The following is a 15,074-nucleotide window of genomic DNA, read 5'->3' as shown; positions in this document are numbered from 1 at the left end:
TTAGAAACCTAACTTCTACAAAATGGCTTGGTAAAATTGCCAACATTCAATTCCATGAGCTGACAAAAGTTTTTCGACCCTTTGCTACGTGTGTGTGTGTGTGTGTGTATCTCTGTGCCATATTAACCCCAGTAATTATTATAATCAAGAGCAGCACACACCACTGACAATATTATCCACAGCCCAATAAAGGAAACTGCAGTGTAACTGGTAGCCACTGTTGTTTTTTAGTCCCCCTTCCCCTGGATAATATTTAACCACGACCCCTAGGCTGTGCTCACCCTCTCTGGATCTCGCCAGAACAAATGACATGAGGAAATTAAACCTGGGTGCTCTGCTATTTTTGAATTTCTTTGCTATTTTCAGCCTTAGTCACATGTCATACTTCCCTACCTTATGTGTTCAGGAAGTGGGCAGTTATCTGTGAAATAATTGAATGGTCTGTGTTTGTGTGTTTGTTTTGACCATCAGGGTTTAAATGAATTCCAATTTGGTGATGATTTTGGATTGAGACGTCAGAAGTTTGTTCATGCCAGAAAGAAAATCCTGAATCGTGAATATAGATTATCGCACGAAACAGAATCTATCCAGAGAAATATGGAAAAACAATAACCTGAACAACAAGAGTGGATGCATTTGTGCAATTCTATCAAAATGTTGCTTTGAATCGAAGTCAGTTTAAGTCCTTTTTATAAACAATGAATGTGTATATTTGAAGAAAGTATTTCTCAGCTTGCACAGTCTGGTGTGGTATTTTGTATTTTATTTTAGTACACAAATCCCTTGAAAAGACCAAAACCAGAAATGCTTTAGTCTGCCTCTCAGTATCCTCAGACTCCCCCAGACAGTTTCTGGCCCTCTGTCCCAAGCCCAGTCATTCAGTCATTATTATTTAAAACATAACAGGTTACAAATATATACTTTTATTTTCAAAAAAGGGTCAGTAATTTTATGAAAACAGCTGGGCAATGTATTTTTTTGGTAAATGTTACTTAAACAGAAGTAAATTCTTTTTTTAGTTGTACAGAATAGGATGTTGTATGTGAGGTTGACTCAAAATAAAGTACAGTGCCCGTGTTTATTATAATAAAAGAACATGTAAGCCAGTGTCAGGGCAGTGTGGCACATTGATGTGTTTTTAATAGCTTCTGGACAACAATGAATGTCTATGGCACAGAGGTTTAAGCTATATTATCCTTTGGATACACAGACTTGTTACTTGTTAGTAGGATCAATTCACTGTTGGTTTAATTTTTTTCATGGAAATTGTGTGTATATGTCTCTATCATGTTTGTCCATGTATAGTAACACAAAAACATCCTGTTCTCTGTGCCTCTTTTCTGGTCACCTCTCTTTTTATCTAAGCTGACGTCCAGCTGTTTGGATGTGTCACTGTAGTACAAATGCTACAGATCTTTCTCTCACACACACAAACAGCAGTCCTTTTGTTCCAGTTCTGTTTCAAAGGCCTCTCTCTTTCAAAGGCATAGTGGTGCAGGGGAAAAATGTTCGCCTGCGACCTGCATTCAATCCCCGGTAGAGACTCCTACTGGTTGGTTAGGGCACCTGCATGGAGAGTATTTGGATCTAAGGGGGCTTGTTAATACCCTTCCAGTGGCAGGTGGCTGGTGAAAAAAGACACTGCTGGCCTATACAACCAGTAGCCACACAATGAGGAGGAGGCCCATGCCAGAACAGCAATAGCACAAGAAGTGACAATAACTGTGCTACAGGGGAATTGTGCTTTCCAAAATTGGGATAAAAAAAGAGGCCTATCTGAAATGTGCATGTGTTTGAGGAGTTGTTTGTGTCTCCATCGGGAATGAAACAACGGATTGTGGGAGGAGGAGGAATGGTAAGAGGGAGGCGAGGGAGGCATCCACTGGAGACGGTTAGATTAGTGGCTTGCGTCAAAGCATAGAGTGCCAGAGATTAATTAAACTTCCCCTGTTTTGGAGGTGTGTGTATGTGTGAATGAGTATGAGTCAGCGTGGTGATAAGTAGGAGAGAAAACATGTTAATTACCTTACATAGAACATAGAATTTTTACATAATAAAAGCCCCACCTTCTGCGGCTGCACAAAGAAAGAACAAAGTGTTGCAACGGTGAAGAAAAGCTATCTGATGAGCCGAAGAGCATTTGCCTCGTGCCCGCTGAAAGTGTGCGTGCACGTGTACCTGCACACACGCTTTTGTGTAGGTGTGTTCCTCTGTACGTGTGTGTATGTTTGCCTGGTTGATTCATCCCCCACTGCCGGGCCCACTGTGTGTGCTTTTTCAGCTTAACCCCTGGCTTGCAACCCTGCTGTGACCCCATGCTGCTTTTTGATTGGCCTAAGACTGTGAACTTGAAGGCCAGGAAGGAAGATGGGAGAGATGGGGGCAGCTACTAGGGTCTACCCATCTTAACAACAAGCAGCTGATCAAACACACAAAATACACACATTCACATGCCGACTGGGTTAAATATTGGGGAATGGGGAAGCATTACCTTCATGTAGAACGCATACTGTAGCTGTCCTGTGCATACATACTAGAACGAGATCAAAAATGTATCAAGCACACTTGACTAACACTGCATAAATGAGTCACATAAATTTGTTTGTTTTGTTTGTATTGTACGTGCTGTGCATATTTGTTTGCCATTATATTCATACTTGCTGAGTGAACATCCCTGACAGTTTGCCTGTTGTCAGCATGTGTGCTCGTGTCAGAAGACACATTGATGAGACAACTGATCACGGCAGCCATGGTGATTGCAAGGTCAAAACTTTCCCTTTTGTTTTTTTCCCTCTTGTTTTACTGTTTCGGACTCTCTTGAAAGCCTTCTGTATGTTTTGCTTCCTGATTAGGTTCACGACTGATTACAACAACCACATCCACACACACAAATACACGCAAATACCCCCATCCCGCTCTCTGCAGATGTTGTGGCTGTTGATTAAAGCAGTTTTCAAATTGAAAAAGAATGAATGCTATTAATGATCAAATTGCAGATAAACAGTCGCAGGTATAGGTCATTGCCAAGGCCATCGGTCTGTGTCTGGAACTATCTGTGAGATCATCACCATGCTGCAGCAGCAGGTGTGACATCATTTGAGGAGACGATAGCGCAGAAGACAGCTCCATTTCACCAGTTGAAAGGGTAACATGTGACTCATAGATAACCTTTCAGCATCTCCTCTGTGTGTATTTGTGTGTGCCTATGCTCCATTCCATTACCCGAAATTGGTTTACAAAACCTGTGATGTCAGCAGGCCTTTTTATAATGTCTTTTTAGACCTTGTGAAGCCAGTAGATTGCAGTATCATATCCTCACAGTGTATGAATTTATTTTTCTTTAGCCACTTATCATATTTATAGGTTTTATATTTATAGAGTCCTCTCATTACCTCTTTACCTCTCCCACACATTCCTCTGCAAGCAAAGAAGGGCTTCCTGCTAACACGGGCATGTTTGTGATAATTAAATCATGTCTAAATTCTACGTAGCAGATTGAGTCTTACTACCTTTCTCAGGAAGAAACTCAATTTCTTTATTTGTTGCACTTAATATTTATAATATATAATATTTGAGGTGTATACAATGTATACAAGACTGGCAGAGATGGTGCAGGGATTTCAAAGAACTGAATGACTACTTGCCAACATTTCATATTCCCGAGCTACCAACAGTTTCTTTATATCATTTGGTTTTCAATTTATTGTCTCTTTGCTTACTATTAAATTTCTGACCATCTGCCCCATTTTGTTGCGCATTTAATTCTGTGCAGCTGTATAGAGTAGTTACATGCTAATTAAAAGTGTAAGTATTTGTGATGCTATTTATGCTGTCATGGCTTTTGAGAGAATTTTAACAGCTGCTTGGTGCAGTTTGGACAGATGAATGCTTGGCCCTCAAATCAAGTGTAAAATAAAGATGGACAGAGAAAGATAAAGGAAGCAAGGAGGGGCTTATAATTGGAGGAGCCAGACATAGATTTTGGTCCAATGAAAAGAAGAGTAAAAAAGGAGTTGGTATGGAGACCGGGATCAGACAGTCATGGAGGCAGAGGGACAGAGAAAGGGAGGGATTTGAGGGAAAGAATGAGTGAAACCTTAGTACCTGAGGCGTGGGCTGAGGCCTTTAGCTGCTGGTGCCAGAATGTGTTTTTACGAGCCTGCGGTTAGGCAGAAATAAAAAGCAGCCGAGCGGGCGAATGGCATCACACGCACACACACATGCATACATGCACACACGACTCAATGGCCTCTCACAGTTTGGTTTTATAATGTCACAGTTATTCAATGTCTCCAGCCTCCATAATGCAGTGTGACTGAACAAGCAGCACACACTCCTTAGTGGTATGGAGGTAGGGAGTGAGGGAAGGAAGACAGGGGAGGTAAGGGAGGAAAGGAAAGCATTTACAACACCCCTGTATTCCTTTTAACGATGCCAAGGGCATAGAAAGAGGTTCTCTTGTGTTCTTTGGAGTCATTATATAGATGTTACGGTCAGTTACTCCAATCGTTGGCTTTTTTACACAATCCCTTTGGTGCCTTTTTAGCTGTGGGCGTTATACCGGTTTTGTCACTGTTGTTCTGTCATGAAATGGATTTTGCAATACTGTCATTACCAAATGATTTAGCGTATTAAAACTAATGTGCTTTACTGTGGGTTTAGGTAGAGGGCTAGGTACATACTCATCAAACTGGAGTTAAATCCAGTGACTGCTATTTTCCTACGTAATGCTGACTTTGGTGACATGAAGATGTGGAAAGTAATACTTTGAGCCAATCCGAGGTGGGTTAACATCAAGGGGAACTGGTCTTCTCCGGTTTCCCTTGATTTTAACCCACCTTGGATAACTATGATCTTCACATACGCTTTGAGCAAACCATGTCGTTTTCTCTATTGTCGGCCTAGTGGATTAACTTTATTTTTGATGGAAATGTGCTCATTGCAACTGGCTTAGTCTCTTTTGTGTGTACTATGTTAAAGAAGTCATATTATGCTCATTTTTAGGTTAGCTTATTTAGGGGTTGTAGCAGATATGAGATGCTACTTTAAAGTCCGAAGTATTATGTTAGCAAATGTGATGAATCTGGTGACAGAGGCTGCTACTGTGTGTGTGTCTATTGCTCTTGTATGTAACTTGATAGACATGCCTTGTAGTACTCTGACTGTTATACTTATATAATATATTTTGGGTTTTCTACAAAATAAATGCTGCTGAGATGCCTAATCCTACCCATTGTCTAACTCTGAGAATGAATCACATTACATTTACTAATTAACCTACATTATGGGGCAGGCTACTCCCAAAACACATGTAGGCCGATACCTTGTTTTCATTCATATTTGGAGCCAATAAACACATGCGTGATTTTTTTTTTTTTAGATTTTCTTCTTTCTTACAATATGTTCTTTTACGTTGCCAGTAGAGTGAAAAAGGTTAGAATCATGTATTGAGTAATACCATGATATAGTGGTAATATCGCCCACCCATATGCCTTTCCTCTTTTTTTGTATGTCATGCAATTGTAATGTAATTGGTATTTTCCTTATTTCCCAATTTTATTTCTTCTTACCAGTAACTTACAGTGAGCTTGGCTTCTCCAATTATCATTGCAAGCAACCCAAAGGAGTTTGAGGGTTCAAGCCATAACGCCTGCGAGTGAGAAAAGTGCTGAAAAATCATTGTAACTAGAAGCAGAACGTAGGAGAGAGATGATTCAGTTAGCAGAGGTTATATGAGGTTCCTCTCGTAGAGATGTGATGGTAAATGGTGAGTAACCTCTTATGGTAGCAAGAGACTAAAAGGGGTTTAGATCATGACCCTCTTTAGCACAGATGATGTACAGAATGTGAGGGGTAAAGGGAGAAGATGAAAATATTTTGGATCAGTCCTGTCAGTGCGTAAAGGCTCCTGAAAAGGGACACAGGCTTGTTCTCCTATGTACTGTACAAAACGCAGAGTGGTACTCGCCGTTGCTATGGAGATGCTGAACAAGTGATGGATTGTTGGAAAGGGACAGAAAAACATTTAAGATTAAGTTTTTTTTTTCTGGACAACCTTTTCTATCTCTCACACTATCTCTGAGAAAGAAGTGCAGTGGAGATTTTCATGTGTCACAAACAATTTGTTTGCAACTCTTAATTCATCCTTTATTGCAGCCCGATTAGTGTTAAGGATACAAGCCTATGTTGGTGCAGTGAGTGAGTGTCTGTGTATACACATTCTGTACAAAAGGCTAAAGAACTTCGATTCATTTTGTACTGTACGAAACATGTAATGCAGCAGCAGTAGCATGACTAATGTTGCTTAGTCCCATACACCCACACATATGCATTGCACACACACACACACACACACAAGAACATATTTTGACTCTTTCTCTCCAACACTCATGGCAATACTATGTACATCAGTGAACACACATGCATCTACACAGACTCTCAGCTATACATGCATTTAAATTTATTTATAGGTTATGGTGGATGTCATATTCTATGTTAACTATTGCTGTTTGTCTTATTGAATTGAAGTGGTAAACAGTCTATATACATGCATGCATATGTGTGCATGTGTGTGTGTGTGTGTGTGAGCATCATTGTTTTGAAGAGTTTTAGGTTTAGAGTTAGAGGTTCGTGTGTGAAGGGGACATTTCAGCAGCATATTTCCCAGAGGTCCTTGCAAGGCTCAACTCAATATAGAGTTTGTGCCACTGACCCGTGTCAGTGTTTTGTACGAAAGTTGAGTGTGTATGTGGTGTGTGCATTCTTTTATATATATATAATGTCCATATGAGTGAGATTACAGGTGTGTGTCTGTGTGTGTGTGTAAGAGAGAGAGAGAATGAGACTGTGTATTCTGTCTTGTTCACCATTAGCATTCCTTAGCTTTGACTGACAGTCTGGGAATGAAGTGCTTCTTGCATGTGATCAAATTCTGCGTGTCTGCGCGTGTGTGTGAGGATTCTTTTCACATGAATCGTTGATAGAGAGAAAGATCCGTTTCCCCCTTCAGTGGTAAAGTGCTTTCAGCACTGTACTATTAAGGTGCTATTGTTAGAGTTACCCATGACCTGGTCATGACATGGGACTGTGTATGCGTCTGTCTGGCTGTGTGTATGGGCTGTTTGTAAGTGTTTGTGTACCATTCTTCAGGCTCTTCCCATTATTAAGAGAGTACTCAGGCATGGAGTTCACCTTTTCCCCTATAATTGCTCTCATTCTCCCTCTATCTCACCCACCCACACACATGTGTGCGCACACACACACACATACACACACATACACTCAACCCAACTCACATTTTCTCTTACCGATGTCAAGTTAGATCTACCAAAAAGCCTTAAAGCAGTTGTCAAGCAGAACACATTTGTTCATTCTCCTTCTTCGCAGTGGCTGGTGTCCAGCACGTTCAAATGTGCCGGTGTATAGAACTCTCTCTACCAATGCCCCTCCTCCCCCCATTACTCCTGTGCACAAGCACTAATACCACCAGTTGCTGATCAGATGGAACAGTGTTGTGGGATGGTCCTCACCGCTTTCTTTGTTTTCCATTTACAGAACCAGGGCTGTGTAGGAAAACGTCTCGGGTTAAGTATGTAACCCTTGTTCCCAGAGAAGGGGAACGAGACACTGTGTCGGTGACGACACTATGGGGAACGCCTCTGGGCGTGGCAGGGCTGAACTATGAATGAAACTACTCCAATCCTATTGGTGTTACTAGAACAGTAGTGTGTGACGGTGTAACCGGAGGGGGTATATAAGCACGCCGCCACATAGGACACATTAGCCCTTTCTATGAAGCAAGGCACTCCAGGCGGGGTGAGGTGTGGCGGACCGACGCAGTGTCTTGTTCCCTTTCTCGGGAAACAAGGGTTACATACGTAACCCGAGACGTTCCCCTTCGAGGGAACTCGAACTGCGTTGGTGACGACACTATGGGAACGAGATACCCACTTAGGCTGCACCAAAACCCCGCCTGCCCCCAGCGCGCAGAACCTGACGGCACGAGTAGGAGGAGAGCGCACGGGTGCCGGGTGCAGAAGGAAGGTCCAGACTGTAAAACCGGATAAAAGTTTGAGGGGTGGCCCAGCCAGCCGCGTCACACAAATCCTGGAGTGACGCCCCTGCGAGGAGGGCCCTAGAAGCCGCCATGCCTCGAGTAGAGTGCGCCCTTACGGCCATAGGTGAAGGCAAACCACGCACTTGATAGGCCAGGGAAATAGTCTGAAAGATCCAGTTGCTGATGGTGTGTTTAGAAGCGGGGAGCCCAGCCTTGGGGGACCTGAAACACACCAGCAACTGGTCTGCTTTCCTCCACCGGGAAGACCTCAGAGTGTAAATACTCAGTGCTCTGACAGGGCAGAACAGATGAAGTCTCCCGTCCTCCGCCATCACATGAGGTGGGGGATGAAACACCTGCAGCACCGTGGACCCTGCCAATCTGGCCAGAACCTTAGGGACATAACCTGGACAAGGGTGCAGGATGGCCCTGACCCTCCCCGGGGCAAACTCCAGGCATCGGGGAGAAACCGAAAGTGCCTGGAGATCCCCCACCCTCCTCAGAGAGGTGATAGCGAGGAGAAAGGTCATCTTAAGGGTCAGGTGCTTGGCCTCAGCCGACTCCAGGGGTTCGTAGGGGGCCTCAGCCAGCGCTTCGAGAACCACTGCCAGTTCCCAGGTGGGAACCCTGGAACGAGTCACGGGTCTAATCCTCCGGGCTCCACGGAGGAAGCGCACGACCAGTGGAAGCCTCCCCAAGGGCCCATCACTCAGAGGGGCATGGAATGCTGCAATGGCAGCCACATACACTTTGAGCATGGACGGGGAGAGGCCAGCGGAGAAACGGTGCTGGAGGAACTCCAGTATCACAATTACCGAGCAGGTAACTGGGTCCACTGCCCGTTCTCTGCACCAGGTGGTGAAAACATTCCACTTTAGGCTGTAGATCATTCTCGTGGACAGGCTCTGGAGCTGAGCAGCCTCGGCCACGTCTGCACCATGGCATCCAGCCCTAGCAGGGCTGGGGGCGAGAGGGAGAACCACAGGGGACAGTGCGCCGTCTCTCGGGATGCAAACAAGTCCACGTCTATGGGGCCGAACTCTTCGCATAATAACTTCACCACCTCGGGGTGGAGTCTCCATTCCCCGGTCCTCAGCCCCTGTCTCGACAGCAGGTCTGCTCCTTCATTCTGGGTCCCAGGGATGTATATCGCTCTGAGGGACAGCAGTCTCTGCTGAGACCACAGTAGGATCTGATGTGCCAGTTTGCATAATGGGCGCGAGCGCAGACCCCCCTGATGATTCAAATAGGCCACCACTGCCGTATTGTCGGTTCTGACAAGGATGTGGCGACCGCGGAGGGCGGCAGAAAACTCCGCAGAGCTCTGAAAACCGCCGACATTTCCAGGCAATTTATGTGCCAAGAGAAATGATGCTCCTCCCAGGAGCCTCTCGCAAAGCGGCCGTCCATGACCGCGCCCCAACCCGTGAGTGAGGCGTCTGTCGAAATAATTGTTCAGCGACAGATTGCTCCCAACACGGGACCTTGGGACAGGAACCAAGATTTCCTCCATACAGACAGGGAACGAAGGCACCCGCTCATAACCCATATCAGACGGCGCGGATTTCCCCTCGGGGAGAATCCCTTGGATTTTAGCCACCACTGCAGGGCTCTCATGTGCAGTAGCCCGGAAGGTATTATACTGGACGCTGCTGCCAGGAGACCCAACACCCTCTGAAAGTGTTTTACAGTGATGGCGCGGCCTAACTGCACTCCGGTCACTGTGGACAAAATGGACTCGATGCGTGCAGGAGACAGGTGGGCCCGCATCATCGTTGAGTCCCACACCACCCCTAAGTACGTAGTCCGTTGGGCGGGTGTCAGCATGCTCTTCTTCGCATTGAGCCGCAGCCCCAAACGCTGAAGGTGGGCAAGGACGACATCTCGATGCCGAACCGCTAACTCTCGAGACTGGGCCAGGACGAGCCAGTCGTCGATGTAGTTCAGTATGCGGATGCCCTGGAGGCGGGGGTGGTGGTGGGTCCCCCTACTCGAAGTCTCAGGACCTCTTCCCCCGGGCCCGCCGAGACTGAATGACAGTCCTCAGATCCGTCTTCCCGGGGGGCTGTGGGCGAGAGCGCCGTCTTGCGTCCCAGGTTGGTTGAGGGGGATCACGTGAAGCGACGCTCTGCTTCTGGCTGCGGCGGTAGGTGCTCGACGAAGGCTGCGTCCGCCTTTTTTGAGCCGTTGCGGTCCTGGAGTCTGACCGGTGGGGGAGATATTGCTTAAACGCCTCTCCCTGAGTTTGCTTCGCCAAACAGGCCAGTAGGCGAGAGGGGCGCATCCAGGAGAAAAGCCCTCTCCTTCCCCTGGATGCCCGAGAGGTTGAGCCACAGATGGCACTCCGTAGCCACCAAAGCCGCCATGGATCGGCCGATGGAACGGGCCGTTTCCTTGGTCACACGGAGAGCTAAGTCCGTTGCTCTACGGAGCTCAGTCAGGTCTTCCTCAGAGGGACCTCCCCCTACGTCACAGTCCCGAAGGAGATCGGCCTGGTATGCCTGCAAGACAGCCATCGTGTGCAGGCTGGCACCAGCTCGACCCGCTGCCATGTAGGCCTTGCCCACCAAATCGGACGTCATCCGACACGGCTTGGTGGGGAGCGCCGGCGTCCGGACGGATGAGGCGAGGTTGGGAGAGAGGTAGCTAGCCAGCGCCTCCTCTACTCGTGGCATCGCTCTGTAGCCGTGCTGTCTGATCTCCGTCACGTTGCCGTAGTCCAGCCGGGGGGACGTAGACAGCCGTGCAGAGAAGGGTTTGTTCCACGATCTACACAACTCTTTGTGTAGATCCGGAAAAAATGGAAGGGGCCGACGCGGGGGTGGCGCTTGGTGTTGCAGAAACCCCTCATCTAGTTTGCTGCCCACCGATGGCTGCTGCACCGCCTGTGGCCAATCAATGTGCAGCTTGGCCACGGCCCGCGTCACCACTTCTAACAACTCCTCGTATCCTGGCGAGGGCTGATGACATTCCGTTTCCCCGAAGTCATTCTCCATGCTAAGCACATCTAGCTCCTCAGAGCCAGATCGTGCAAGCCTCTCCGGAGGATTCCCCGGACGAGGACCGGAAAAAGGCCTCAGCCATTCCGGCACCCTCGGCGATCTCGCGTTGCAATCCCCAGGATCGGAGCCGCCGCGACGCCTCAGCGACCTGTGCCACGGGGGGAACGCATCCGACCATCCTCTAGAAAAAGAGCCGCTCGAGACCTCAGCACCCTCAAGGGCAGGGCCTCACAATGGTCGTAGGCGGCCCCCTCTAGGGCTGCCTGGGCGTGCGACATCCCCAGACGCACATCCCATGGGTATCACCTTCCGTGATGAAACGCTCACATGGAAAGACACACTGTCAGAATCGCTTCGACATGATCTGCTTCGTCTCGACTTCAGGTAGGATGATGGAGCTTCCAAACATAGCCAGAGTGCCTGCTGAATAGAAAGAAGCTAATGTGTCCTATGTGCCGGTGTGCTTATATACCCCGTCCGGTTACGCCGTCATACACTACCATTCTAGTAACACCAATAGGATTGGAGTAGTTTCATTCATAGTTCAGCCCTGCCACACCCAGAGGCGTTCCCCATAGTGTCGTCACCGACACAGTTCGAGTTCCCTTGAAGGGGAACCGGATTTAGCTAGCAAACAGTGAGGTAATATTCGCTGAATTTAACAAAATGTGTATTGGATTGCATTGTGCATTGGATTGGGTTAGTATCTACTCTCTGCTCTCGAAAGAGGTAGGTCTTCAAGCAATTTTTGACAGAGTTTTAGTAGTTTTCATTGTACTGGCAGAGTCTGACTCAAATTCAAATTGCATGCACAAAGGAATTCACAGGCAAACAGTTCATGTGAAGTAAAATTACGATAAAGTACAGTATTTTCCTCTGATGTAGTGCAGTGGAAATATAAAGTATCAGAAAAAAAGAAATACCCAAATAAAGTACATCCAAAGTTGTCAGTTTATGTGTATGTTGGTGACTTCACCATAGAGATGTTACATGTAATGAGGCCGACAATCATGTTTCTGTCTCTGAATATGTGTATCGTGCGTATGTTTGTGTGTGCGCATGTGTGTGTGTCAGGATAATAATAACAATATAAATTGGTTTGTAATGTATCATCATTGCCCAGGAATTTGTTTTTGGAGACACTGGTGCAGACATATTGATTACCACCATAGCAACAAAAGTACATACAGGCACAACAGGACCTAGCAGTCAGCATCGAAGGATGTGTGTGTGTGTGTGTGTGTGAGAGAGAGAGTAGTGTTTTATTGCCGTGCCAACTCCTCACTTTTCAAAGGGCTGGAGAGTGAGAAGGATCATGGGTGGGCCCCAAAGAGATCCTTTAGAGATGGAGACGCCACTTCAGAAAACACTCAGCCTTCACAAAATGGAGGGAGGTTGGACGCAGAGAGGGGAGTGTCGATAGAGGGTGAAGGGAAAGACTGGATATCAGATTTTCCACGGATTTAGATGATTGTGTGTGTGTGTGTGTGTGTGTGTGTGTGTGTGTGGCAGTAGTAGTGTTTGATTTGACCATTTGCCAGCTAGAGTCTGGGTGTTATTCCCTCAGCTCCAACAGCTACATGCCGAAATGCTTCCTGGTTTTAGGTTAGGTTTTTTTCCCCAGCCTATCTAAGGAGATTGTTTACCTAAGATATAGGCTCTTTTCAAAATATGTTTTGCACAAATGCTATTTACTCAACTTTGTGCCCGATGTGTTTACCTGAATAGAAGAGTTTTGTCTGTCTACCTCCTGCTCTGTCACTTTCTTTTTTCCCCTTGCTCTTTCTCGCGCTCTGCTTCACTCAGTCACACACACACACACACACACACTTTATACCTATTTTCACATCAGTCTCTGCGGGGCCTTCAGCCATTAATTGTGTCCCAGACTGGGACGAGAGAGAAAGTGTGGCCGGGAGTGCTGGGTGTATGTAGTAGAGAGGCAGGCAAGGCTGGGCACATGCAGCTCTCTCCGGAGGAGGAAGTCACTCTCTCATATCGCTGCCCACATCCATCCCCAGTCGTCTAAATTCACAGCTGAGTTTTCACTGTCCCTGAAGATGTTAGCCATTGGAAGTAAATAGGTTGTTTCCTTTAGGCATTTACCTCATTGTGAATAGCACAATCAGTACACGTTCTATTAAGAAGCAACAATAAGGCATTTCCTGAGCAATCCCACAATTTTATTGCAGCCTTACGATGTATTAAAAAAAAAAGGAATGTTCTAAAAATGTCTTTTTTTGGCGTGTCCCTGAACAGTGCTCCTCTGTTTGTTTCTCTACAATAGGACAACATCAAAAAAAGACAAGTTCATTGCTTTGTTTCACTTCACTCTCACTGTCCTTGATTCAGATCCTAATATTTTCCCTTCATCTGTCTTCTTTTGCTATTTTGTAATATTTCCCAGTTGTACAAGATTCAGTTGATTTGCCATATTTATTTAATTGCCATTTCTGCTCAGTTTTATTATGCAACCGTTTCCTCTGTTTGAAAGGCTGCATTAATTGCCTGACTTATATTGATGTGTTTTTTCATCAAGCCTTCCCCGGCACTGAAAAGAAAATGAAATTTTTTGAAAACAAAGTAAATAAAATTGTGTGTGAGAAATGACTCACAGTATGCAATATGTTTCTAATTTTGCTAGTATAGTAGTTTGAAGCTGCTTGGTGTAAGGAGAATGTGACTTTTTTTGCATAATGTCCAATAATATGTCTCAATATATTTGTTGCGGGGGCTTGTATTAGTCAGCAGCAGTATTAATCTCGTGAATTGTTTGGTCTCCTCAGGTGACGTCAGAGCAGCTAGTGATGCTTCTGGAGCTTCTGCTCGAGGAAGAGGAGCTGAGCACGGCAACACTGCATGCTCTGCAGAAAACTTACAACCTGCAGAGTCAAGACGCTGAGGTAAGACCACACACACACAAATCACACATGCTCAGACAAGTCAGCATATGCATCAAAGCGCCATAATCTCCTCCGATAATAAAAAGTAGAAGGTTTCCCTCTCCTTTTCTATCCCAAGGCACACCGCTTAGTACTGTGTAGTAAATTCTGCTGTAATAGCAGCTCTCTTCTTTACAGCCACCATTACTGACTAAATCCCGCAAGTATTCGCTTCATGTTTTAGTACTGCACAAAGTTCCTTAATGGTACTATTAACAATGTTTGTGAGTGCAGCTGTATGTGTTGGCGGCTGAAGAGTTCTTTACTGTACAGCACCGCCTCTCAGTACAGAAGCATGTGTGGACAGTGTGAAAACACTATCCACGATAACCTCCATTGTTAATACATGGCATGTCTTTAAAAGACAAAAATGTGATGCATATTTATTTATTATTAAGTTCTTATTAATAAGTTCTTATTAATTATATGAGCTGTTTTGTTGGGGCAGTAATGTATATAATGGGGCTCAGATGTCCTGCTGTACAGAGCCAATTGAGAGGTTATTGTATTGAATCCAGACATCAAGTTGCATTTGAGGACATTTTTATTATTTACATTCCAAACTGAAAGTTTACTCTAATTAAAAAATTTTAATATATTTCTGTCAGTTTATTCCAGTCAGTGATTGTACTTGTGTTTTTGTCCTCCGTTTGATTGTAGTAAATAACCTTGCAGGCACATGCCGAGGCCACTCTGTGTTTGGCCTTAAGTCCAGCTTTAGTTTTAGGTCTCTTTTATTCGGACTTCCTGGCAGATGAAAGCAGATTCTCATCTGCAATTTCCAGGAAAAACTTTCAGTGTTACTGCTAAAAATACGCAGGACCATTATGCACATAGTCATGCATGGAAACACAAGCACACACGTTTTCTCTCTCACACACACACACACACACACACACACACACACAAACACACACACACACACACACACACACACACACACACACACACACACACACACACACACACACACACACACACACCTGCACGCACTAAAGGCAATGGTCCTGTCCTAATGTTAGTAATTCAGAAGAAGTTAATCACCTACGACTCTCCTTATAAACGTGGCCATTT

General features: G+C 45.5%; 1 protein-coding gene across 7 annotated transcripts in view; it reads left to right on the top strand.

The window, feature by feature from the left end:
- The window catches only part of LOC123959956 (aminopeptidase O (putative)), a 146,101-nt gene that overhangs the window by 117,188 nt on the left and 13,839 nt on the right, over window positions 1–15,074 (top strand). For all 7 annotated transcript variants that reach the window (XM_046034333.1, XM_046034336.1, XM_046034338.1 and 4 more), the window contains one exon: window positions 13,845–13,961. In XM_046034333.1, coding sequence (XP_045890289.1) covers window positions 13,845–13,961 — 117 coding nt within the window. The remainder of the gene's footprint in view (window positions 1–13,844; window positions 13,962–15,074) is intronic.

This window comes from Micropterus dolomieu, linkage group LG21 (genome assembly GCF_021292245.1).
Source record: "Micropterus dolomieu isolate WLL.071019.BEF.003 ecotype Adirondacks linkage group LG21, ASM2129224v1, whole genome shotgun sequence".
Classification (NCBI taxonomy): domain Eukaryota; kingdom Metazoa; phylum Chordata; class Actinopteri; order Centrarchiformes; family Centrarchidae; genus Micropterus; species Micropterus dolomieu.
This window is presented reverse-complemented; position numbering and strand designations above follow the sequence as displayed.